The sequence below is a fragment of the Nannospalax galili genome, unplaced genomic scaffold, assembly GCF_000622305.1.
Source record: "Nannospalax galili isolate Female #2095 unplaced genomic scaffold, S.galili_v1.0 scaffold667, whole genome shotgun sequence".
In the NCBI taxonomy this organism is placed as follows: domain Eukaryota; kingdom Metazoa; phylum Chordata; class Mammalia; order Rodentia; family Spalacidae; genus Nannospalax; species Nannospalax galili.
Window position 1 is genome coordinate 2,031,612 of NW_008358387.1, and position 26,787 is coordinate 2,058,398.

The following is a 26,787-nucleotide window of genomic DNA, read 5'->3' on the forward strand; positions in this document are numbered from 1 at the left end:
CTTTCCCCCAGACATAACCGCCATGAGTAGAGTTGAGTGTCTTCGCTGCCATCCTTGAGCGTGGACTGGAAGGAGTGAGGAGAACACTGGCCAAAGCTGAGACAATGCATTGTTATTCTTAGGTTCAAATTCACTCCTGCTCCTTTCCTAGCTGTGTGGCCTTTGGTAAATTGCTCAACTCCCCTGTTTCTCCTTTCCTTCCTCTCTAAAATGGAACAAATAACATCCCTCTTACTAGGTTGACACAGGATGAGATATCAATTCATGAAAGACTGTGGTTCTCAGCCAAGGATGATTTTGCCCCCAGGGGACATTTGGTCAAGAGCCTTTTGATTGCCCCACTGAGGGTTGCTACCGGTGTAGCAATCCAGGGATGCTGTTAAAATCATATAGTGAACAGAACAGTCTCCTCTCCCTCCTCACACACACAGAGCAAAGAATTATCCCACCCAAAATGTCACCATTGTTAAAGTGGAGAAATTCTGATATGGAGCTTGCTGCCAACGAACCTTTGTTTAACAAACATAATCACAGTCCAGGGATGTAATTTAGTTAGTAGTCAGTTTGCCTAGCATACTCAAATCCCTGGGTTCCATCCTAGCTACCCCATAAAACAGTGAGGTAGCATATGCCTGTGATTCCAGCACTTGAGAGGTAGAGGTAGGAGGATCAGGAATTTGAAATCATTCTCAGCAATATAGAGAGTTCAAGGCCACTCTGAGCTACACAAGATATTCTCTCAAAAACAAACCAGGAGCTGAAGAGACGGCTCAGTGGTTAAAGCTGCCAAGTCTGAGGACCTGAGATCAATCCCTGGGACCTGCATCGTGGAAGGAGAGGTCTGACTCCTGCAAGTTGTCCTCTGACATCTACACATGTGCCATGCACACTAAATCAATCAATCAATTAATAAAGTGCAATAAATTATCTTTAGAAACAAAACCCATAAGCCCATAAATTATTCTAATCTATCTTAGACGCTTTACACTCATTATCTGTCTGTACCAGTGAGTTAACCCGTCTCAGTAAAAGGGGTGATGGAAACCAAGCACTGTTTCTTTTGTACATCTGAGGTCTATACATCTGTTAAATCAAAATATAAGCTTACTAAAAGTGTCAAATTTTAGGCTAATAGGTTAATCAGAAGTTCTTCCTCAGTGCATGACTGCTTCTTGCTATCAGTGAAAATAATTTGTATCTGCACTTTCAACCACAAAATTGGTTCATTTAAATCACAAATATCACCCCAACCTGGAGGAGCCCAGGGATTGGGCAGCAACCCATAAATAAACAAGGTGTCTTAATGAAGTGGACATTCTTGACTCCTGTTCACAAGCCCCAGCTTCCAAAGGCTTAGGAAGCCAGAGAAGGAAGTAGAACATATGGAAGAGAGATGAAGTGACAACGGGGCTCCTCAGATTCACCCCAGGCTAAGAGGACCCAGAATATTCTGTCTGTGGCTCTCCTTGGAATACCTGTTCTGATCAATCGCCTCCTGAGTCCCCAGGTACGTCTACAGCCCAGCTGAAGTGGTGGCACCCGGGAACTTGTTCCAGTGACAGTTCCAGAGCCCTACCCCAGATCACTTAAATCAGAACCTGCAGGTGCCTCTGGGGCATCTGGCTTCCCAGTTCCCCCAGGCATTAATGCCAGCTCCAGTTCAAGGACCAACAGAGGAATAAGGTCAGATCCACTCTCCCTGTGAGTCAGTTCCTGTTCACAGCTCTGCAACACAGTTCAGAAACTGAAGAACTGAGTTCCTGGTGTCAGATACTTGACACATGTCCTTAAATTTCACAGCACAAACATGAAGGTTATTCTATTATGTCCTTTACGAGATGAGAAAACCACAGTTGAGAGTTTGAACAACACTCTCAGGGCCGTGTCTATAGAAAGAGGCTGGAAGCAGGATCTGAATCCAGGTCAGCCTGATACCAAATCCTACCCTCTTAACAATGACATCATTCCGTGACAGCATGCTGCCTGGTAGTGATGAAAAGAGACAAAACGTGGGACAGCAAGAGGGCTCAGCAAGTAAAGGCCCTTGCCACCAAACCTGAGGACTTTCCCATGTGGTGAAGGAGAGAACCAACTCCCACAAGTGGCGCTCTGATCTCCACACACATTCATATACACATACATATAAATAATAATTAAATAAATGTAATGATACATAAATCAGCTTTTCCTCAGGCCTATCTGATTTAGGGCTCTTTGAATACCTGTCCTGACCCTAATTAAATCCTCTGGCTCCAGGTATCCACCAGTATTGTCAACACCATGGGTCCTGATACTGCCCCCTGGAGGTCAAGGCTGCCTGCCTCATGTTCTCCCAGCCGTTCCCTCCTACTGTGTGATTACAAAGCTGACACAACTTCTCTGTGCTCCCATTTCTCATCTGTAAGTCAATAATAATACAGTCATACCCAGCTTGTTACAAGCATTAATAGGGACAACAAATGTAAATGTATCTAGCTGAGTCCCAGGAGCACAATAGAGACTAATGAACTGTTGGTTTTCTTCTTTTCACCTCCACTATCAACAACTATCAAAACTACTCCATCCAGGATTAATTCTCTGAAAGTCTTGTTTATTGACCAATTAGCTAATTTGATGAGCTAATCTTCACGGAGGTGTTAATTCATGATAATGGTTTTCTGTGTTCACCTCCAAAACAGCATTTGTGTTATAAGCAGGGAGCTCCTGGTCCTCACGGTTTGGTCATCATGGTATGATTAAGGATGGAAATAATGTGGGGGGTCAATGGGGAGAGAGTTTCCTGCACAGGGAGCCTTTCCACCCCTCCTATCATAAATATCAAGTCACCAGAACCAGGGGCAGAGGCTCCTAAGGAACTAGAAATCAGCCAAGAAAGAGAATGTGTTTTTAAGCCTGCTGCTGGCTGGGAAGTGAAAGAAAAGGGACCACAGGCACCTGAGTCTCAGGATAGGCGTGAACAATGCAAGAGAGAAGAGAAATCAAAGACTGATGGGTCGTTTGCCAACATTTAATATGATTGCTTGGGATCTGCGGAGTTGAATGTAATAAGACTTCATTTAAAAGTAGTTATAACAACTAGTAAGACCCTAATTAAATTAGCTTTCACCGGGCAAGCTGCTTGTGAGGTCCTAATTAGGTTATTTGCTGCCATGGGCTGAGCCTGAAGGCAAAAGATGACTGTGTTATGTCTGCAGTGATGCCTGGAAAGCTGGGCCTTGGGCTGTGCAGAACACAGTGAAAAGGCCAGCATTGGGGCTGGGGACATGGCTTAGTTTGTAGAGTGTTCCTCTATCATGCACAGAGTCCTGGGTTCAATCCCCAACATCAAATAAACTAGGCATGGTGGTGCACACCTGTAATCCCAGTACCCTGGAGGTGAAGGAAGGACAATCAGAAAAGTTCAAGGTTATCCTCCACTACACAGGGAATCTGAAGCCAGTCTGGGCTATATAAGACAGACAGACACACAGACAGAGGAAGGAAGAAATGAAGGAAGGAAGGAGAGAGAAAGGAAGGGAGGGAGGGAGAGAAAGAGGTGACTAGAGAGATGGCTCAGTGGCTAAGAGCCCTGGCTGCTTTTCAGAGGACTTCAGTGCAGTTCCCAGCACCCAACAGCAGCTAACAATTGTCTAGAACTCCAGTTCCAGGAATCCTGTGCCCTCTGCTGGCCTCCATGGGTATTGGAGAGAGAGAGACAGAGACTAAGGATCTGCCTTTGGGACACCCTGCCCCTGGTCCAGCTTTAGCTCCTCCACAATCATAGTGATTGACCAGAGTGCACCCTAATAGGTCCCACTGCTCTGAGGAGTCCATTTTAAAGAAGGGAGAAGTATTTAAAGATGGAAATGACAGGGATTCCATTTAGCTGATAAGGAAACTGAGGCCATGTGAGAAGTGCTCCTCCTCCCCGCCCACTCCTTTCTTCCACTGTCATCTGGAATAAACATAGAACTTGAGGTTGCTGGTCCTGATTTTCAGTTGTGAAGCTAGAGAGAAACAAAAAGGGCTGGATTCTCAGGGGCTCTGCTTTTTTAAATAGTGTGGGTGTGTGGGGGGTTGGGGTGTATGATGTAGCTCAGCACAAGACAAATGACTGAAAGTGACCTATGCATTGCTGTTCTGACGTCCTCCCTAGGGCACAGCTCTGGCCAGGCTGGTCCCCTCCTGAGCTCCCTACAGGTGACTGCTGAAGGCCTGCACACAGCAGGAAAGTATCTTCACACTTAGAATCTAATACACCATATCACTTACTTTTCTCATTTCTGTGACTTTTTTTTTTGTAAATACTCTGGCAAAAGCAACTTAAGGAAAGAAGGGTTGATTTTGACTCACAGTTTTAGGGTACAGTCTGTCACGGTAGGGAAGTCACGGCAGTGGAAGCCTGAGGCATCTGTTCACACTGTATCCACAGGATGAAAGCGGAGAAAGATGAACTCTTTCTCCTTTTCATGCAGTCCAGAATCCTAGCCCATGGAATGGCGACACTCACAGTTGAGGTGGGTCCTCCACCTCCATTAACGGAGTCTAGATAATCCTTCACAGATGTGCCCAGAGGTTTGTCTTCTCAGTGATTCTAGATCCCTCCAGGTTGAAAATCAATTATTATCATACCTTCCCCATCTCTCAAGACTTTGTGCTCAGCCAGACCACAATCCCAGCTCTGCCCGTCAGCAGCTGTACAACCTTGGGTACACTACTTCATCTCTCTCAGCTTCCACTTGCTGCGCATATCAGGAATGGCATTTTACTTATCTCATTGGGTGACTAAGAAAATTACATGACAATAAAGCAGGTAATATAGTGTAGCCCATACTAATGCCCTTCCAGTCACACAGGGGCCTCCCCCAAATGCTCATGCCCTGAACACTTATACCTGCTATACCTTTGACCCATAAGACCCTTTCCTTCTCCCTCTGCCCCATGAACTCTAGTTGGTTGGTTGGTTGGTTGGTTGTTGATTAATTGGTTGGTTGGTCAGTTGGCTGATTAGTTGGTTGGGTGGGTTTGATTTTTTGAGGAACAGGGTCTCGTGTAGCCCAGGCTAACTTCAAACTTGCTATGTAGCCAAGGTTGGCCTGAAACTCCTGATCCTCCTGCTTCTGCCTTCTGAGAGCTCAGATTATAGTCAAGCACTCCACACCCAACTTTGCACCATGAGTTCATCCCCCTCAAATGACAGTTCTCCTTTGCAATCTACCACAATTCCCCAGGCAGGGGCCACTCCCTCATGATTTCTCTGCCCTGTGCCAGCCCTACCTTGTCACTCAGGACTCATATGAGCTTTCTGACATCCATCCTCCCCCAAGATACAGTGTCTCATACCTCACAGATGCCTGGCCCACTGTAAGGGCTCATAGCATGAATGAAATGTCATCAAATGAACTCTAAGGCAGGAACACAATTGGTTCCACTGTCTGCTCTGCTTCTGGACCAGCTGAGATAGAGATTCATGCTGTGTATTCTGAAGAGGATTCTTTTTTAATATTTTATTTATTATTTTATTTTATGTGTATGAGTGCTTTTCCTGTATGCATGTAAGTGCAGCCATCTGTGGAGATCAGAAGAGCGTGTTGCAGCCCCTAGAACTGGAGTTATGGACAGTTGTTAGGAGCCATGTGGGTGCTGGGAACCAAACCCAGGTCCTCTGCAAGAGTAGCTAGTGCTCTTAAACCACTGAGCCATCTCTCCAGCCCCCATGAGGAGGATTCTTTGCTGGATCAAATTTCAGTCAGTCATCTAGACAGTCTGCTACATCTACCACAGCACTTCCTTGTAGAGTGCAGTTTTAGAAAGAACCCAACTAAACTGGTTTAGCAGTAAACTCAACTCCACACTCAGGATCTATATGATCAGACACACATCCTCCACCAGCCCCCAAGACATCATTATTCTGCCCTGACTTCAACAAGAATTCTGTTAGTTTAATATAGCCCCAACTGCCTGGCCTCAGTTTTACTCTTGGTGCCTCTGCTTCACCTTGGCTACTGAGCCCACTTGTCTGTGCTGTGTTTGGAACTGAGACTGAGCCATCCCTCTCATTGCTAGTATTCCTATTCCTATCAAGATGGTACTGGACAAATTCACCCTTACCAACTTTTTTTTTTTTAACATGGTCTCACTGTAGCCCCAGCTGGCCTAGAACTTGGTCAGAACTTGATATGGAGACCAGGCTGACCTTGCTCTCACAGAGATCTTCCTTCTTCTTTCTCCCAAGGGCTAGGATTAAAGGTATGTGCCACCATGCCCACTGAATGATTTTTTTTCTTAAATTATGAATAATCCATATATGCATATGTAACACATGTGGTACTACCTATAATTATCTTCAGTGGTCTTTATTCTCCCTCATCTCCATAGCAAATGTGTATTGCTTTTATAGTAAGACACAAAACAATAGAGACAGTTATTTAAACAGATGAACTGGGGCCAACAAGAGGGCTCAGCAGGTCAAGGTGCTTGTTGTGCAAGCCTGGCAACCCAAGTTCAATCCCTGGAATCTACATAAAAGATGGGCAATGAGAACATATTCCAGAAAGTTGTCCTCTGACCTTCAGACATGCACCATGGCGTGCATATGTCCACACATGCATCATGCTCATGTGCACAGTAATATTTTTGCTTTTTGTTTGTTTGCTTTTTTTGTTTTGTTTTTGTTTTTGTTACTGTAGCCCCAGCTGGCCTGGAACTCACTATGTAGACCAGGCTATTCTTGAACTCACAGAGATCCACCTGCCTCTGCCTCCCAATAAAAGGCATGCACCACCATGCCTGGCCAATAATAATAAATTTTAAGAGAATAAACAGTTGAGCAGCAAGGAGCTCCACAGAGTGCCAATTCTCCAAACATATCTCTACAAATTTGGGGGTTTCCTGAATTTGACTGCAGTGTGGCTCTGGTTGGAAGGAAATCTGGAGGTCTTCGGATTTCTTTGATGTGACATCCTTGACAAAATCTCATATTTAACTGCAAAAGGCATACAAGAAAGCCACACTTTTTGGTGGGTACAAGTTTTACAGATAGCAGAGGATAAGCACTGTGTCATCTAAAACAGGAGCTGCTGACAACATGGGGCTAATCCAATTTCACTAAAATGAAATAAAATTGAAAACTTAGGGGCTCAGCAGTTAAGAACACATGTACTGCTCTTGCAGAGGACCCAAGTTCAGTTCCCAGCACACATTTTAGGCAGCACACAACTGCCTGTAACTTCTGCTCCCAAGAGATCTGACACTTCTGGCCTCTGTGTGCACCTGCATTCACATGCATATAATACACACACACACACACACACACACACACACACATAAACACACACCACTGCCAACTGCAAATACTAAATATGGAGATGCTCAAGTCCCTTTACAAAACATTTTTTAAATTGGAGGAAAAACTAAATACTCATCCCAGGCAAAGGAAGAAACAACTGACACATCCCTGCAGAGGACCAGGATACACAAGGATGGATCAGGTCCATATGAAGTAAGAAAGGTCTCAAGAGAAACTTTTAAGAAAAAAGCAAGTTTGAGAGTATCACATGTTAGCTTAACATCCCCATGTTAAATAGCATATTCTTATGTATTATCCTATACATGTTATGTATATATATATGTATATATATATATGGACATACATAGAAACAAAAACCTGGGAGATTATAAATGATAACTTAATTAACACTGAACGAGGGTCCTAGAATTAAGCATAGAAGTCAAGGAGTATGAGCTTCATTTTTAAGAGAAAATGACATGACATCTATAATTAACTGTTTCAAAGCTTTCTTATTATATATAATATAAATAATGTATATAACCTAAATCCTCAGTCAACAAACATGTATGAATGATCACATCTGGGGCAGGAGAAAAATATGACAAGGACTTCAGTATCTAGGCAGCACCAGTTACTCCTGTTTGCTGACTGAGGATTTAGATTCTCCCAGAAAAACAGTAGCCCAGGATGGCCTTCAACTTGATATGTAGCCCAGGATAGCCTGTCTCTGCCTCCCAACTGCTCAGATTCCAGGCATCCATCTGTCATGTGCCTGGCTTCAAGCTTAGCTCTTAAATTTCTCTTGACCCAGAACTCTCTAGAGCTGAAAACACCCTCAGGGAGATTCCCTCTGGTTCAAGACCCAGCTGAAGAGCCCAGACTTGAACCACGCCAACCCCTAACTCCAAGCATTAAAGATGGTTGGTTAGGTATTGATTAAGCCTGTATCATCCACTGCCATTTCTCACTAACCAGTTCTACCTAGTAATGCCTCCAAATTCACCTATATTTCCAGTACCCTGAAGAGTGAGAGGATTGAAGATATAGCATGTGACCTACTTAGGGGGGGAAAAAAGAGAATTTTTTAAAAGCAACACTATGGGACATTTTCTCACGTAGTAGCAAAAATTCCCATGACTCTCTCCCAGCCAGTGTAGTGTTACCTGGGTAACCAACTACCACAATTGATCCTCCGTATTCTCTCTCCCTCTCCCCTCTCCTCGCTCTTCTCTTCTTCCCCTCCCCACTCTCTCTTTCTGATTCTCATTCTCATATTTATCTCTGATTTCTCTCTTCCTTTCAAGTCAATAATGGTCTTTATTTTAACCTCTCGTGTGTGTGTGTGTGTGTGTGTGTGTGTGTGTGTGTGTGTGCATGAGTGCGGGCGTGTGTCTGTCTGTGTGTTCATGTGTGCAGGAGCATGCAATTTGAGAGTGTGGGTGTTCAAGTGCCATGGCAGGCATATGGAGGTCAGAGGACAACTTTCAGGAGTTATTTCTCTCCTTCCACCATCGAACTCAGGGCTTCAAGTTTGGTGGCAAGCACCCTTACCATGCTGAGCCACATCACCAGCCCTTAAGTCAACAGCTCTTTTCTCAAGTCAGCATCTCACAGTATGCACTTGCATCTTTGTAAATTTGACCTTGTAAAGTTGATAGACAGATTTAGTCCTCTTCTGATCCTCCCAAGCAAGTTTTGTTTTGTCTTGTTTTGTTTTTCGTTTTGCTTTGCTTTGTTAACAGAGTATTCATAGAGGTACCAATTTATTCAAGATGCCCCAGGAACAAAGAGTCCCATTTGTTACAGCTTTGTCTCTCCTCCTAGATTGAGGGTCTTATCTCTATGCTTCTGTTATCACCCTTCCAGATCCAGATTCCAGCCTCCCTCTTTTGAACAATGACCCCATGTAGACAAGGCCTCTGCTCATGAGTTAATTATGACACATCACACAGCACCACACTGTGGCTAACACCAAGCCAAAGAAACATCAGAATAACACTGGGAAACATGGTCTCTCCACAGGCCATGTTACCATTTTCTGAAAATGACCTTAATAACAGATGATTGCTTGCTTATGATAACTGAATCAGAGGTGCCTAGTGGCTATAAGTCTACCAAAGACTCACAGTTAGCACCCTGGGTACCTGGCCCCACTCTGTGCTAAGGAGCTCATCCATATTATTTCCTTTCATGTTCATAATACCCAGTGGGACAGTCTTGTCATCAGCCTACTTTTACAGATGTGAAAATTGAAGCTCAGAGAGTGAGAGGCATTGCAGATCACACCGTCAGCTATCCCAGACATATCTAAATGCCAGGCTCTTCCAGATACTCCAGAACACAGAGAAAAAGTCCCCACTGTGATTAAAATCTCAGATAAATAAGTATCAGGTAATTGTAAGCACTAGTGGAGAAAGAAAATGAACTGTCAAACAAGAGGGGGCAGAGCACTGAGGATTAAGGTAAGACAGCTGGGAGGAAAGACTCGATTCATGAACCAAAACCCAGTGACCAGAGGAGCCAGCCCTGTAAGGGATCTTGGGGGACAGATCCAGACAGCAGGGACAACAAGTATAAATATCCTAAGGTGGATTCATGTTTCAAATAGTTATCATGGAAAATGGCAGCAAAGTGGAAGAGAAGAAGAGAAGTGACAGGTGATGTCAGGATGATGATAGAAGGATAGTGTGGACATCTTGTAACGCTTGGGTCATAATAAAGAGGTTTGACTTCTAAGTACAGTAGAGAAGTCTCTAGAGGACTTTGGAAAGGGAAAATGATCTGACCTGGCTTTTCCTCTTCAAGACCTCATTGGACTGAGCATGGCACATGCCTATAATCTCAGTACTTGGGAGGTAGAGAATCAGAAATTTGATCCTTGTAGCCTGGACTACATGAGACACTGTATCTTACTTTTCTCATTGCTGTGGCCAACTACAATAAGAAGCAAGGAAGGGGTTATCTTGGCTCACAGTTTGAAGGGATACAGTCCATCATGGTGGCTGGCAGAGTGTGCAGCTGGGACTCCCCACCTCCTCACATCTTGATGGAACAAAAGTGAGACTGGGCTATAAAAACCTCAAGACCTACTCCCAGTGACCCACTTTCTCCAGTAAGGCTCCACCTCCTGAAGGCTCCCCAACCTTCCAAAACAGTGCCACCAACTGGGGACCAAGTGTTCAAACAACACATGCATCTATGAAGAGTATTTCACATTCAAATAATAGATGCAATGAAGAAGAAAAAAAAAAGACTGGGGGCTGGGGATGTAGGTCAGTAAACAGAGTGCTTGCCTTGCGTGTATGAAGCCCTGAGTTTGATCCCAGCACTGCATAAACCAGGTGTGGCACACATCTGTAATCCCAGCACACAACAGGTAGAAACAGGAGGATCAGAAATTAAAGATCATCTTTGACTCCATAGTGAGTTTAAAACCAGCCTGAATTACAGCCCTGGGCAGAGCAGGAGGGGATCTTCTTGACTTCATTGGATAAGAGGAGAATGGATTGTACAGGCTCCAGAGTAGATGCAGAGAAGCCCGTTGTGAGGCTGTGGCCCTGTTCCAGAGCAGAAGAGATAGACATGTGAGAAGGCCCTCTGTTCTTGCATAGAAAAATCTAGACCACTCAGGAAAAAGCATGATCTGAGATTTACAAGGGATTTCAACTCTTCTTAGCAAATTCACAAGACACTTTTAACACTTGTCGCATCCCTCAAACTGAGTATGTGCAAAGTGGATGCCACTATTGTTCCTTAGATTAACTTTTTGTTATAGTGGGGCACACCTGAAGAGAACAACCCAAGTTTCACCAAGAGAGCATGTCCCTGTAAGCAACACCCAAAATAAGACAAAGAGTAGCAATACCCTGCAGCACCCCCTTCAGGTCAGCCTCTTCCATTGCAGTGTGCCGGCACATGTTTTGCTATGACTATCATACATTTGTTTTCTCAGACTTGCTTAACTCATTCCCTTTTTTCCAAAGTGAAAACTGAATCTCCTCTGTGACCAGGGATTTTCTTACACTGCCAATGAAGAACATTTGAATTTTATATTCTGTGGTATATATTACAAAAACAATAGGGCTTTCATATTCAAAATTAAGTAGAATAATTACTGTAAGTTATTTTCAAACTTTACATAAATTCTTACTCCAGAATCCCATTTCACTCTCTCTTAAGATTCAGAACTTAACTGGGGGGTAGGGGTGTTGCATACCTTTAATCCCAGCACTTGGAAGGCAGAGGGAGGTGGATCTCTGTGAGGTTGAAGCCAGCCAGGTCTACATAGAAAGTTCCAGGCCAACTTGGACTATAGGGAAACCCTGTCTCAAAAAAAACAAAACAAAAACAAAACATTCAGAATATAGTCTAGTGGGGTAGCACATACTTATAATTCTATCACCGGGGAAACCAAGGCAGGAGCAGTTAGTTCAAGATCAGCCTGAGCTACCTAGAAAGTTCAAGGCCAGCCTCAGCTATATAGCGAGGCCCTGTCAAATAAATTAATAATAAATAAATAAATAAATAAATAAATAAATAAATAAATAAATAAATCAGAGCTCACATAAATGTGACATAAATTCCGGAGAGCCTGTGGGTTGCCTTTTCTAGAAGAAAAGCAAGAACTCCAGTAGCACAGACAGCAGATCTGAGACCCACGAGCCTATACTACAGAATGAAGACATGATTGCAGGGATCTTCAGAGGACGAGATGTGGGTGGAGAACTAATATTTACTGAGCCCTTATTATGTCCCCAGCACTGAGCCAGATGTTTATCTGTTATCTTATTTAACCTTCCACAACCCTTTTAGGATGGTATAATTCTCTCCATTATACAAATAAGAAAACCAAGGCTCAGAAAGGTAAAAAAAATCACGCTGAGCTCACAAAAGGCAGAACTGAGCTTACAACCAGCTCTGTGTGTCTCCCAAATCTCACTCATATCACTCAAGCAAAGCAGCCTCTTGTGATTGTCTTCCTTTGATCTGCACTAAAAAGATTGGAAATGTGGACCTTGATACTATGCCCACAAGCTCTGCTTCTTCCAATGGTTTCCATTTTCAATCTCTTTTAAAACACTGGCTTTTCAATTAACAGAAGAGCCATTAAAAACTCCAATAGGGGGCTGGAGAGATGGCTCAGCTTTAAGAGCACTGACTGCTCTTACAGAGGACCCAGGTTCAATTCCCAGCACCCACATGGCAGCTACGAAGAGTCCTTAACTCCAGTTCCAAGGGAATCCGAAGCACTCACATACATGCAGGCAATACACTCATACACATAAAATAAAAATAATAAATAAAATATTTTTTAAAACTCCAGTAGAAGACTCTGGCTATGACTTTACTTCTTTACAGAAAGCAGTGGCTCTTTAAGATGGATGAAGTTTAATACTTGCTGTAAATCCAGAGAAAAAAAGTATGAGCACAATTTAAATCACCCAGGCCTGGAATCTGACCACGTGAGAGACAGGGGAGCTACCACTGGCATCCTGTTTTATCTGTCATTGAGAAACGAGCCAACAATTAGCAAAGCAATCTGGACTAACCACAGTAACATCTCTGGGAGAAGGACTCAGGTTTTGAAGCTTTCTGGAAGCTCTTCCAAGCACAAGCTGTTGCTGGATTCTTTGGCTTTGCATCCTGAAAGGAGCTGATTTGATCAATTACATCGCTGCTGCTTAATTAGCAAGCATGGTCATGCTCCTGTATCAGTTTCACAGAGATTAAATTTGGGATCCTGACTGCAGATCAGTGCTCATGGCTGAAAGCTGTCATCCCTGTCATCTTCAGTCTATACTAAGTTCCCCAGAGTTAGTGACAAAATACCTTAAGCCCAGGGCTGGAGGCAGATTTTCAAAGTCCAGCTAGCCAGGCCTCCTGAGTGTCCTGGCTTACCATGCAGATGATTTTGTGAAAACCTTTCAGGTGAAGGATCTTGCTTTCCCACAAGTGCCACCTGCTACCTGCACTTGTGTCCTTCAGACTTGCTGATCAAGACAGGAGAATCATGGGTTCAAAACCAGCCTAGGCAATTAGTGAGCCTCTGTCTCCTAAAATAGAACAACCAAAATCACTCATGTGCATTTCCCAGGGTCTCAACAAGGAAAGAAGTCATGATTCTCTCTTTTTTATTTGTTTGTATGTTTGGTTGGTTGGTTTGGAGTGTGTGTGCACACCTGTGCGTGTTTGCATGGGTGTGCTTGCATATGTGTGACTATGGAGAACAGAAGGGCACCTTGGGTGTTGCTCCTCAGGCACCATCCACCTTTCTTTTTCTGAGGCGGGGTCTCTCACTCACTTGGAACTTGCCAAGTAGGTTAGGCTGACTGGCCAGTAATCTCGAAAGATACTGACCTTCCCAGTGCTGGGATTACAAGCAGGCACCACCATGCCCCAATTTTATTTTTTAGCACAGGATCTTGGGATCAAACTCGGGTTTTCCTTCTTGTGAGGCAAGCACTTTACTAACTGATTTGTCTCCTTAGCCCCTTGGTTTTGGTGTGTGTGTGTGTGTGTGTGTGTGTGTGTGTGTGTGTGTGTGTATGAATGCAGACACACGTGCTACAGCATACATATGGAGGCCAGAGGACAGCCTTGGGATTGGTCTTCACCTTCTACCTTGTTTGAGACAAAGCCTCTTTTTTTAAATTTTATTTGTTATTTTTATTTTATGTGTGTGAGTGTATTGCCTGCATGTATGTGAGTGCACCCGTGTTGTGCAATACTGAGGAGGTCAGAAAAGGGTTTCGGATTCCCCTGGAACTGGAGTTAAGGACGGCTTGTAGCCATCATGTGGGTGCTGGGAATCAAACCCAGGTCCTCTGCAAGAGCAGTCAGTGCTCTTAACCACTGAGCCATCTCTCCTCTCCAGCCCTGAGACAAAGTCTCTTATTCACTGCTACATGTACTAGGCTAGCCATTCCAAGAGCTTCCTGGATTCTCCTGCCTCGGCCTCTCTTCTCCTAGGAGTACTGGGATTACAGATATACTACATGTCCAGCTTTCATGTGGATTCTGGGGATTTGAACTCAGACACTCACACTTGAAGAACAAGCACTTTTACCCACTAACCCATCTCTTGGCCAGGTTTTGGTTTTATTGGGACAGGGTCTCCTGTAGCCCAGGCTGGCCTCCTGCTTAGATGGTCTTGAGCTCGTGGATCCTCCTGCCTCCCCCACCTATGTGGTAGGATTATACGTATGTGCCACCCTGCCTGGATACAAACTCTCATTTTTTAAGGAGCCTGCACGGAAGCAGTCATTCAATGGCATAACACATTTCTCAGCAGAGAGTAGTCATTTCTTCAGAAAGTGATTTTTCTTAGGTGGATTTTATCTTATTGCAAAAAGCTACACATGTTCATTAGAGAAAATTTAGAAGATACAGAAAAGCAAAAAGAAAATCATAAAAAGTCACCCCTCAAACAAACCCCTGAAAAGTTTAAAATGTTTATTGAACCATTTTCCTGGGGACGATTTCATACATGCTATCTATTAATCTTCCCAATGTCTTTCCACATTACCCTTTATCTTTTTTCTCACTTTGCATCCTTGTCTGGCCTAGAACTCACTATGTATATCAGGCTAGTCTCAAACTCACAGAGACCCACCTACCTCTGCTTCCCAAGTGTTTGGATTAAGGGTATAAGCCCCCACATCTGGCTATTTTTCTTTTTTAATATAATAGTTTTATTAATTCTTTGAGAATTGTATACAATGTATTTTGATCATACCCAGCATTCTTCCTCCTAACTCCTCTAAGGTCCACCCCATACCTCCTTACCTCCTGTCCTCTTTTAATTTTTTTAATAACCCACCAAGTCTAATCTATGCTCTTTATATGCTCATGAGTATGGGGCCATTCCCTGGAGCATGGTTGACCTACCAGGGGCCATACCCTTAAAGAAAACTGACTCCCCCCTCCCCCGAAGCCATCTGCTCTCCATAGCTCCTCAGTTAGGAGTGGAGGATCAGGAACTCCTCCCCTCTCCATGCTGGATGACTGGCTTGATCTTGTGAAGGTCTTGTGCTGGTAACCAGCACATGAGTTCATGGGTGCCAGTCCTGTCATGTCTAGTAGACACTGTCTCCCTCCAGTCCTCACTGACCTCCAGCTCTTGCAATCTTCCCTCTCCCTCTGTTCCCCAAAGGGTTTCAAGCCTTTGGGGGCTAAGTGATTGTAATACTGAGCAACATGCACAGAGGAATGCCACATAGAGATGGTCAAATTAGGAGTCATTTATTAATAACCGGCAGTTAGACAGGTGGCTAATGCCCAAAAGAACTCGCAACCCTAGGAGAAGCAGGGCAGGGTTTATAAAGCCTTAAACCATAATTATGTCATGCCAGTGTCAAAACTAATAACCATAACTACATCCGATCACCATAGTTATACCAGACCAGGGACAGATCAGTTAACAAACAGGTTTTCAGTTAACAGTAAGTTCCAGTTAGACTGGGAGGGAGGACATGCTCTCTGAACATGCTACCTGGCTACTCGTAAGTTTCCCAGTATTGTAGAAACAATGTACTCCCTGAAACTGCCTGCATGAGATGCTCTGCCTGGCTGACTGCAATGGGAATGGCTGGGCAAAAACACAGGGTAAATCAAAAGTCAGTTAGAAAAAAATGGAGTTAGTTTTGCCATTTCAACAATATAGATGTTCAATTTGTGACTATTTCACTGACACTTATTCTCTGCACTTTGATCAGTTTTGAGTTTCTATATTAACCACTGCCCTTCGTGCAAAGAAACTTCTCTGATGAAGTCTGAGAGAGATACAAATTTAGAGAACAGTTTGATACATTTAGTAGATAATAGAAGATGCAACCCTAGGGCCTGTGAACTCCCCAAGGATGGCTTCTTAGCCAGATTTACAGTACCAGGTATGTGTTTCCTCTTGTGGAGGTCTTAAAACCAATCAGAAAACTGCTGGTTATCCTCCCCCCCATAACATTTATGCCACTATTGAACCCATGGGCATTTCTTGCCACACTGGTCATTATTGTAGCTCACAGGGTTCACAGCAGGCTGAGGCTGTTGATGACTTTTCTCCCTTAGTACCTTCTGGTATAAGAAAAGCTGGCCAGCAAGGAGGAAGCTTCCTGATAGATTTTTCCATGTCCTATGGCTAAAGTGTGTGGTATCTTCAGCAACACAGTCTTACCATCAAGTTCTAGTGGGCAACAAAGAGCAGAGACAGTAGCCTATATTGTTTTGGGGGTATCTAGGACACCCCTGACCAACAACTCAAGGGGAGGTATCCCACGCCAGACACTGGACTTTTAATTTGGCAGCTATGGCTTCTGTGTAGGATAACTGCAATTAAACTCTTTATATGAACATATATATTACAAAATAGACAAGCACCTTTCTAATCATACTCTGTTGATCTTAACTGGTTGAGCAGCATGTATCATTAAGCCAACTGCTTACATCGGCTCTTTGGAGTTGATTCAATTTTCAGTCACAGTAAATAATATGGCAATAAGATCTATGTATACAAATAGTAACTAATATTTATTGATTCTCACCTTCAACCATGTGGGTCTGGGGATTGCACTCAGGTCATCAGGTTTGGCAACAAGTACCCATACCCACATTTCTTGAGTTTTTACTATGCATCAGATGCTGTACTAAGTGATTCACATGGTTGGTTTTGTTTTGTTTTGTTTCATTTAACTCTCTAAAGATCATATGGATTAGATAATATTATCTCTATTTTACAGATAAGGAAACTCAAGCTTAGAAAGATTAAGTAACCTGCCACAGTGACACAGATAAGAATTCTCAATTTTAACTCAAGTCAACCTAACTCCAGAGTTAGCACCATCAGCTGCTAAAACAAATTCTTAGAATTGTCATTCCAGAGACACTAAATACATTCTATTTAGAGCCTTTGAGTCATCTCACCCAATTTCCCTCCAGAAATCACATATCAATTTATACTCCCACAATCAGGGCATGCTATTCCCCTTTACCTGCATCCTCACCAACACATGGTACTATTAGATTTGAATTGCTTGTTAGAGAAATGAAACCCAGTCTTGTTATATAGCTCGGTCCTGCATGTGGACAATTCAGTTCCTGATTGAAACAGTTTGCTTTAAATCAATGGTTCTTATCCTTTTTTAGTACAGGGCTCTTTGAGAAATCTAATGGAAGCTATGAAACAGTTACAAAGAAATTGCACATACGTGCATCAAGTGGCCTTTATTTCTCAGTGGTTCACAGACACCATTTTTAGAGGCTTGATGCATCAACAACATTGAAAGCAAAACGAAAAGTAGAGCTAATAAACCTAGTCTTCAAATGCTGGTTTTACCAGGTTGTTCTTTTTCTTCTAACAATCCTGCTGGTTAAAGAAACAGATCAGGGGAGACTAGAATAAAGCACCCAGCTCAATAAGGGAAGCACTAGCCATATGGAGGCAAGTGGCCAGGTCAAGACTCCTGAGGTCATGCTGTCCTCCCCCAAGCCACAAGAGCTCAGAGTAGATGAGCTGGCCAGCACTGGTCACTTCCATTCATGTGCGACAGCACCCTCAGAAGACTGACTGTGAGACGCTCTTGCCAAATGTGTTTGTTCACACACTGGAGTTTCATATGGTCTCTCTTTGCCTCCTATTCTCACTATGTAGTCCTGACTGACCTGGAACTCATTGTGTAGACCAGTTTTGAACTCACAGAGATCCACCTGCCTCTACTTCCCCAGATCTGGGATTAAAGATGTACCCCACCATGCCTGGCTGCATCCTACTCTTTTACCATTTGCAAAACCTCAAGTCAGTGGGCCTGGAGAGATAGCTCAGTGATTAAGAGCACAGGCTGCCCTTGCAGAGGACCCTGGTTTGAGTCCCAGCACCCACATGGCAGCTAACAACTGTCCGTAACTCCAGTTCCAAGGGAATCCAATGCATGACACCAGTACACTTATACACGTACAGGCAATACACTCATACACATAAAATAAAAATAATAAAATATTTTTTAGAAACCTCAAGTCAGTGGAGCCTCCACCAGCCCTCCCCTCAGGGTTATTAGTGGTTAGAACAAGAGGGCAGGGAAACTGAACCAGCATCTGCCCATCACCTTCTCTCACTGCTGCTATGCCAGGTGGGTTTTTCTGTGCACCCTCACTGGCCTGAGCCTGTGCTTCTAGGAGGAAGGGGCCATTTTCATAATGAGCCAGTGAGGCTCAGTGACATTTTTCAGGCTTGTGGGTGGAATATCAGATTCCCATCTACAAGGAAGACAGAGGAACTAGCAAGCCTAAGTGAGCTGCCCTTTGGGGTGACCCAGTGGAGAACTGAATTATGTTTGAACAAGTAGGTCAGACCACCATGAGACACAGAAAGAATGAAGCAAGTCCTTACACGGAAATCCCAGCTACCCTGACTTGGCTACCCAACCACTGCCTCCACTGGGGGCTGACTGTACACAAGATCCCATCATCCTAGTCAGAAACACAAACAGTGATGTGAACAAGGGGGTTGCTGGATGCTTGTAATGCCTGCTTAATTTGTTTTATCTCTGCTTCCTCTCTCCATCATATTGAGACTCACCTTTCACCCACCCTCTTGTACTCATTCACAACATTGCCCAACTACAGATCCTGGGAGAATGTATGAATCACACATCCCTTCTCTGGGACTAGAGAAATGGCTCAGCAGTTAAGAACACTTGCTGTTCTTCCAGAAGACCTGGGTTCAATTCCCAATACCCACATAGTGGCTAACAACCATCCATAACTCCAGTTCTAGGGGATCTGACACCCTCTTCTGGCCTCTGTGGGCATTGTACACACATGGTACACTTACATACATGCAGGCAAAACATTCATACACATAAAAAGTATAAAAAATAATAATAAATCTTCTACTTTCTCACATCTGTGTGATCTGGACATGGAGAAAGATGACTTTTCAATTCTAAATAGTTTCTCCCAATTTGCCTGAAAAGATAAGGCATCTCAAAATTAACATATTCTGTTTTGTTTTGTTTAGATTTTTTTGCGATAGGATCTCATCATAGATGCACCATAAAGGCTATATTAATTACTTGTGTTGTTGCTGTGACAAAAATAACAGACAAAAGCAATTTGAGGAAGGAATGGCTTGTTTTGACTCACAGTTCCAAGGTGCAGTCAATTAGGCAGCAGGAGCCTGAGGCAGCTAGTCACACTGCATCCAGTCAGGGAGCAGGGAATAACAAATGCTGGTCTCAGCTGGCTTTTTCTTTTTTCTTCAGTCCAGGATCCAAGCCTGTGCAATAGTGTCATCTGAAGTTAAGATGGGTCTTCCCACCTCAGTTAACCTAATCTAAATAATCCCTCACAAATGCCCAAAGGCTTGTTTCCTAGGTAAGTCTAGATCCTGTTAAATTGACAATTAGTCACAACCATCACAAAGACTGACTCCACTTCTAACTAGAGTGAGTCTGCAATCTGTTCTCTACCTCTGTGATCAGGATTCTCTGTAGGAAGTCAGACTCCTCTAAAGAGCTAAATGACCTTCCTAAATTATAGACTTTTTTTATTTTACATGTCTGGATGTCTGACCTGCTCATGTGTAAGTGTACAACATGTATGCAGTGCCCTCAGAGGCCAAAAAGGACATTAGATCCCCTAGAATTAGAGATACTGGCAGTTGTCAGCTGCCATTTGTGTGCTGGAAACCAAATCCCATCCTCCGCAATAGCAGACAGTGCTCTTAACCACAGAAGCATCTCTCTAGCCCCAATGTATACACTTCTGAAACATTTATCCAGTTGCCTTTATCCCCACCTCTGCAGGTGACAGGAGTACTCTTCCCTGCCATCCCAACTCATCTCAAAATATTCAACAATGGAATCTTTTTAGAGAAATATTTTTAAAGCCATATTGTCAAATAATGTCTCCTTCCCAGCCTGCCCCCCACAAGTCTCTCCTTCCCTATGAATAACCAGCACCCCTGGTTTTCTTCCAGACACCCCTACACCAAATACTCCACAGGCCATACAAGTCTCCAGACTAGAGGAGTCAGCATTGGGGTAGAAAGAAGACTAGCAGTTTGGGATCAGGCCTAGAACTGAATCTTATCTGTGCCACTACGCAGTTTAGAGTAACTCACTTGATGCTCAGAACTACTGTTTTCTGTTGTTGGGTTTTGTTTTGTTTTTTATCTATAAACTTGGTGTAATTATTGTACTCACCTCCTAAGCGTACAGGGACCGAACAAGCTAATCAGTAAAATCTCTTTACTTCCCAGATCAATGTTAATCTCCTCAATTAGATGTTCAACCCAGTTGCAGGCAGCTAGGAGACATTCAATTGAGCCTGGCTATAAAGTAGAGCAAAGCTTGGGGACTTCCTGCTGAGACCAATAATCCAAAAAGCTATGTCCAAAAAACCAATTGAAAATAGAGCATCCGCTTACATGAAAAATGTGGATAAAATTGTATTTTCTGGAAACCTACACTTTCTTTGAGGAAAAGAAATGTTTGGAGGAAAATATATAGTTTCCTGTGGATGGTAGTTCAATTCTCTGCACTTTGACTAAGATGAGGTGTGGGACTGGAGGTAGAAAAGGAAACCACCCCACTATCATCATCTCCAGCTCTCCTGCCTCCTCCCTTAATAAGGGTGTTGCCAAAGAAATGTTCTTAAAGAAAAAACTTTAGAGAATTTAAAAAAGAACTAAGAATTCAAATCTTGGGGCTGGAGAGATGGCTCAGTGGTTAAGAGCACTGGCTGCTCTTGCAGAGGACCCAGATTTGAATCCCAGCACCCACATGGTGGCTAGCAACCGTTCATAACTTCAGTTCCAGGGAATCCAATACCCTCTTCTGACCTCTACAGGTGTACTTACATACATGCAGAAAATACACTCATATACATAAAATAAAATAATAAATAAAATAAAATTTAAAAACAATTCAGATCTCAAGCCAAACATGGTGTCACATGCCTGTAATCCCAGCACTTAGGAGATGAAGTCAGGACAATCAGGAGTTCAAAGTCATCCTCAGCCACACAGCAAGTTTGAGACCAGCCTGGCCTACAGGGGACCCTATCTCAAGAATAAGAATGATAATAATTAATAATAATAATAATCAGGCTAGAGTGATGGCTCAGCAGTTAAGAGCACTAACTGTTCTTGCAGAGGACCCAGGTTAGGTTCCCAGCCCTGACATAGTAGCTGACAACTACGCACAACTCCAGTTCCAGGGGATCCGATGCTTTTGTCTGGCTTCCACAGGCATTGCACACATGTGATGTACTTATATATATGCAGGCAAAGCATTCATACACATAAAATTTTTAAAAAATATGTAATAATAATAATTCAGATTTCCCAGAGCCATTATGGAGGGAAGTAGAGCAGAGATGGACAATATGTGAACAGTGGTCAGGGAACCCAGCATCCAGCATTTTCCCTGCATGCTTGGTATGTTAGTCAGCTCTGGCTGCTCCAAGAAAGAATGGGCCAGAACTGTTGGGTTCTTCTTTTTTTAGTATGATTGCATTTCCATTTCTTTAGTACAGTTAGATTCTTTTTGAGGGTCTTTTCTAGACTGCAGTTTGCTGACTGTTCACTCTATCCTCACATGGAGGAAAGAAAATAAGGGAGTTCTCTGGGATCCCTTCACATTTTTGAGGTGCTGGGGATGGAATCCAGGGTCTTACACATGCTAGGCAAGCATCTCCCATCCCTCTGGGTCCTGTTTATATGGGCACTAATATTATTTTTGAAGGTTCCATCCTCATGACCTAACCACCAAAGGCCCAATCTCTACATTCCATCACATTGGGGGTTACAGTTTAAGCTATGAAGTTCAGGAGGACTCATACATTGTATGTGGATTATTCTTCCTACCCCATGGAATGTAAACAAAGTAGATCATCAAGGGACTTGGATCTAAGAGGCAGGAAAGGCCAGGCTGAAGTCAGACAGAGTCCAGGAATCCAGACACTACGAGAAGGCCTTGAACATGAAGGGTTATGGATAGAGATATAGGAAACAGCCTCACCTGGTTTTCAAGTGCAGTGGTGCAATGCGACATTAAGGCGATGCCTGAACAAAAACCACCTGACCCTTAACACTTATTAAAACTAAAAGCAGGACCTGATCTGTTCTGAGAACTTGTTCCTTCAGATCTCTCTCAGAACTGTGCTCCTGGAACCATTGTCTAACAAAGGCCTTGCTTTCTCTTTATTGAAACAGTACATCCAGCATGATATAAGGAATGAGGAATCTGTCTTATTAAAGGACTTCCCCTATCTGATCCCCTACTGACCCAGAACAGCACACACAACCTCAAACAGATGTTATTGATCTAATCCCACATGTCATTTACAACATAGATGGGATAATTCATTGCTTCTAACAAATAGTCACTGCTTTCAGCTCTTGATATTTTCACACCATACACAAACACACACACACACACACACACACACACACACAAAAAAAGTCAAGGGGAAGAAAGGGTCTTGAGGGATTAAAGCTATATGTTAAAGTTATAAGAGGAGCCCAAAGCCTTGCTAGTAACCTTATAGTGTTAAAGGATCTCAAAACGTTAATTAACTTTGTTTACAAGGTTAGATAAGATTCCATTTGTTCAGAAAAATCATTCCCACAGTTCCCCCTCATTTGTTTCATAAATAAGAAGCATGTCCATATTTGTAACAGAAGGCATTCCCAGAAAAATCATCCCCATGTTAAGGAGAGAGATGCCCCGCCCCCAGCAGATGTCTAAGTGACCCATGCAGAAATAACATGGGATCAATAACGAGCATGTTCAGACTTTTCATTGAAATTCTCAGAAAACACTCAGCAAGCCCACCCGTCTCTGTGTCTGTCTTCCAGGGCATCTGCCAGCTCAGCATGGAATTATTTTCCAGGCACTTCCACCTGGAACACTGTCCATCTGTAACGAGTCTTTGAGCTGTAATAAAGGGCAAGAATTTCAGGGGGTTTTAGGGCTGGAGAGATGGCTCAGAGGTTAAGACCATTGGCTGCTCTTGCAGAATACCCTGGTTCGAATTCCCACACCCACATGGTGACTGATAACCATCTATAACTCCAGTTCCAGGGTATCTAACATCCTCTTCTGTCTTCCATGGGTATTATATGACATGGGTGCACTTACATACACATGCAGGCAAAACATTCATACACATAAAATTAAAAATAATAAAATAAAATTTTTAAAAATAATTTCAGGGTTTTAACTACATTTTTTCACTGATACATAAAACATATATATATACATAGTAATGGGCTACAATGTGATGTTTTGATGCATGTATAAGTAATATTTAAATTGGGATAAAATATTAAATTGATCCTCTCTCTTAATGTCTTGTTTGGGACAGAGCCAGCCACGTGAAGTACCCCACCAGCCTGGAACTCACTATATAGACCAGACTGGCCTGGAACCCACAGAAATTCACCTGCTTCTGCCTCCCAAGCCAGGTGTGAGCCTCCATGTCCAGTTTTGATCATTTCTTTATGGTAAAAACTTTCCAAACTCCTCCCTTCCAGCTTTTTGAAAGGTACAGTACACACCTGCCATGCTCCTGTGGAGCAGCATTCCAGAACTTGTTTGTATGTAATTGCAATACTACTCAGTCCTTTTATGGAATGCTCACAGGCCTAGACCTAGAAACAGGATGAGGGCCACTTTGCTAGAATCCCCAGCAGCAGAGAACAGTCATTTGTTATGTAAAACTCACTGTGCCAGGCAACGTGCTTGGCCCTCGGGACACAGGAAGGCAAGAGGGGGCTCTGATGAGAAGACATGACACCCTAGAGATGGGATTGGCATCACTAACACTGTGGTCAAGGAACACTGAAGGCTGCAGATGACAAAGACAGCATGATTCCCAGACATAGCTCCTCAGAGAGTACTGTATCCCAGATAGGGCCAGACAGGTGGAAGGGGGATGCAGAATCGTCCAGGTGTCCAGAGCCAAGCTAAACATGGAAGAACAATTTAGATATAGGAAAAGTTTGCTTCCCACCAGCCAAAGGACAGAACAAAGGGATGAGTCAGAAAGAGAACTCAAACGAGCGAACAGCTGCTGAGAGACAGGATAAAAGGCGTTGGAGGAGCCTAATGGCCTAAGTGGCCCAATCTCGGCATTCTCCCATCTGGCTCCCCGAGGCCAGTAATTGTGCCTGTTCTCTGACAGAGTCTTTCATCCTAGACACCTGGGTCACTCAGCTCACTGCCGGCTCATCCACTTCCTTGGAAGGAAGGATCAAGTGCTTGGTGGCCTGTTTGTTCTGGGCTCAAAGAAACCCAGGTAAAAGAGTCTTTGTGACTCCTCCTCTAACTACCAGTTCACCTTGAAATGGTGAGCACAAGGCTTGGAGTCAGAGAGAAAGGAGACCCTGAGAGCTACTTAACACCCTTGCGCTGTACCAAACGGCCTGGAAAGACCAAGGTCAGACCTCAGGGTCTACCGATGTTCCTTCTGTCAGGCCCTTTTCCCTTGTATTTTCAATCTCTCTCTCTCTCTCTCTCTCTCTCTCTCTCTCTCTCTCTCTCTCTCCCCTTGATACTTTCTATTCTCTTCATTTCTTGGCCAGATGTTTAGTACAAAAAAATTTTAGATACACAATGAAAATTTTCATACAACCCATCTTCCAGAGATAAACAGAAGCAACGATTGTTTATTCACCCAGATCTTTCTTCCTATAAATATGTAGTGTGACTACACATGTACACACCATTTTTTTTATAAAAATCAGATTGTTCTAAGTCATGAGCTCTCGAAATTTGCTTCGTTTTTCTTTTTAATCCTATTATGTAAGTCATTACTCTGCAGACTAAGTTTACCATCTAGCAGATGCTTGCTTTTCATGGTGTGAATGCTACATGGGTTATTTTACAATCCCCTATTGTTGAGAATTTAGGTTATTTCCCAGTTTGGGGGACACTAAAGTGGCTCCTTACACTTTTATCTTGGTTCCCTTTCAAGAGCACCTTTGAAGGACAAGTTGCTGGGTGTCACACATCAAAAGCCATGCTCAACTTGATCTTACTAGATAGTGCCATTTTTTCACCCCAAATTTCCAACTCCCACTTAGGGAACACAAAAATATCTGCTTTCCTGTACCCTTAGCAAGTTGTGCTTAAGTACTTTTTAAATTAATTTATATATCTTTATTTTAGTGTATGAGTGTTTTGCCTACATGTATGTAAGTACATCACAAGTGTGCAATGTCCCTGGAGGTCAGAAGAGGGCATCAGATCCTCTGGAACTGGAGTTACAGGCAGTTGTTAGCCATCATGTGGGTGCTAGGAACCAAATCCAGACCCTCTCCAAGAGAAGTCAGTGCTCTTAACCAAGGAGCCATCTCTCCAGCCCCTGCTTTTTTTCTAAGATTGTTTTATTTGTGTGTGTGTGTGTATGTGTGTGTGTGTGTGTGTGTGTGTATACACAAAGTATATACAGGTACCTGAGAAGACCAAAACAGGGCATCAGATCCCCTAGAGCTAGAGTTACAGATGGTTGTGAACCACCCAAAATAGGTACTAGGAACTGAAAGTGCTCTTAACCGTTGAGCCATTTCTCCAGCCATAGCACTTTTTAAGCTATTTTCTCACTGTTAAATCCCAAACATTTTTCCGATTTTATTTTACATTGTCCATTTATAGAGGAATTTTACTTTTCACCAACCCCTTAGTTGACCACTGTACTTAATCTTGTTATTTGCTTATCCATCTGATTTGCTTAATTTGCTATTGATTTGGGGTTTTTTCTCAATTTCAAAGAGAGCTTGTGTATTATAAATGTCATTCCTTTTAGTGTCATTTGAGTTACAAATATTTCTCTTGGGCTGGAAATGTAGCTTTAGTGGTGGAATTTTTGCCTGGCATGCACAAGGCCATGCCTTCACCCCCAGCATCACAAAACAAAAATCAAAACAAGTACTTCTCAATTCTTAGAACTTTTCTTTTGACGTCTATAGCCTTGTAGCTTTGTTGGTAGACTGCCTGCCTATCATGCAGAAGGCTCTAGGTTCAATCCCTATGCCACATAGACCCAGTATGTTCTTTTTTCAGTACTGAGGCCTGAACTCACGCTAGGTAAACACTCTACCACTGAGTTAGATTCCCGGCCTTCTGTTCATCTTTTCCTTTTTGTCCTGTTGTTTTGGGTTTTGTTTTTGAGACTAAATTGCTCAGACTGGACTTGGACTTGAGCATTCTCTGTAGCCCAGGTAGACCTCAAACTTGTGATCCTCCTGCCTCAACTTCCAGGTAGCTGGGATTTGTACCACCAGGCCCAGCTTTCTTCTGGCACTTTAATGGGTTTTTCTAATATTTAAAATCTTGGACTGTTCCAAGTGTATTTCAATGTAAGAAATGAAGTAAGGATCCAGCCTCATTTCTTTCTAATTGCTCCAACATCATACCAAATAATCTATATTTCCATTCAAATGACAAGTAAAATTTCATGGACATTTGCTTCATTATCTAAACTTGTATTGATCTTTCAGTCTTTTCCTTTATTTTCTGCCC

At 43.1% G+C, this 26,787-nt stretch overlaps 1 protein-coding gene across 4 annotated transcripts in view; it reads left to right on the plus strand.

Annotated features, from left to right (window-relative positions):
- Positions 1 to 26,787, plus strand: part of Adra1b (adrenoceptor alpha 1B) — a 138,063-nt gene that overhangs the window by 89,966 nt on the left and 21,310 nt on the right. The window contains exon 4 of one of the 4 annotated variants that reach the window (XM_029557942.1): positions 23,630 to 23,723. The exons of the other annotated variants lie outside the window; for them this stretch is intronic. Within the exon in view, the coding sequence (XP_029413802.1) occupies positions 23,630 to 23,643 (14 nt within the window). The 3' untranslated portion in view covers positions 23,644 to 23,723. Of the gene's footprint in view, positions 1 to 23,629; positions 23,724 to 26,787 lie in introns of those variants that run through there. 4 annotated transcript variants of the gene reach the window in all.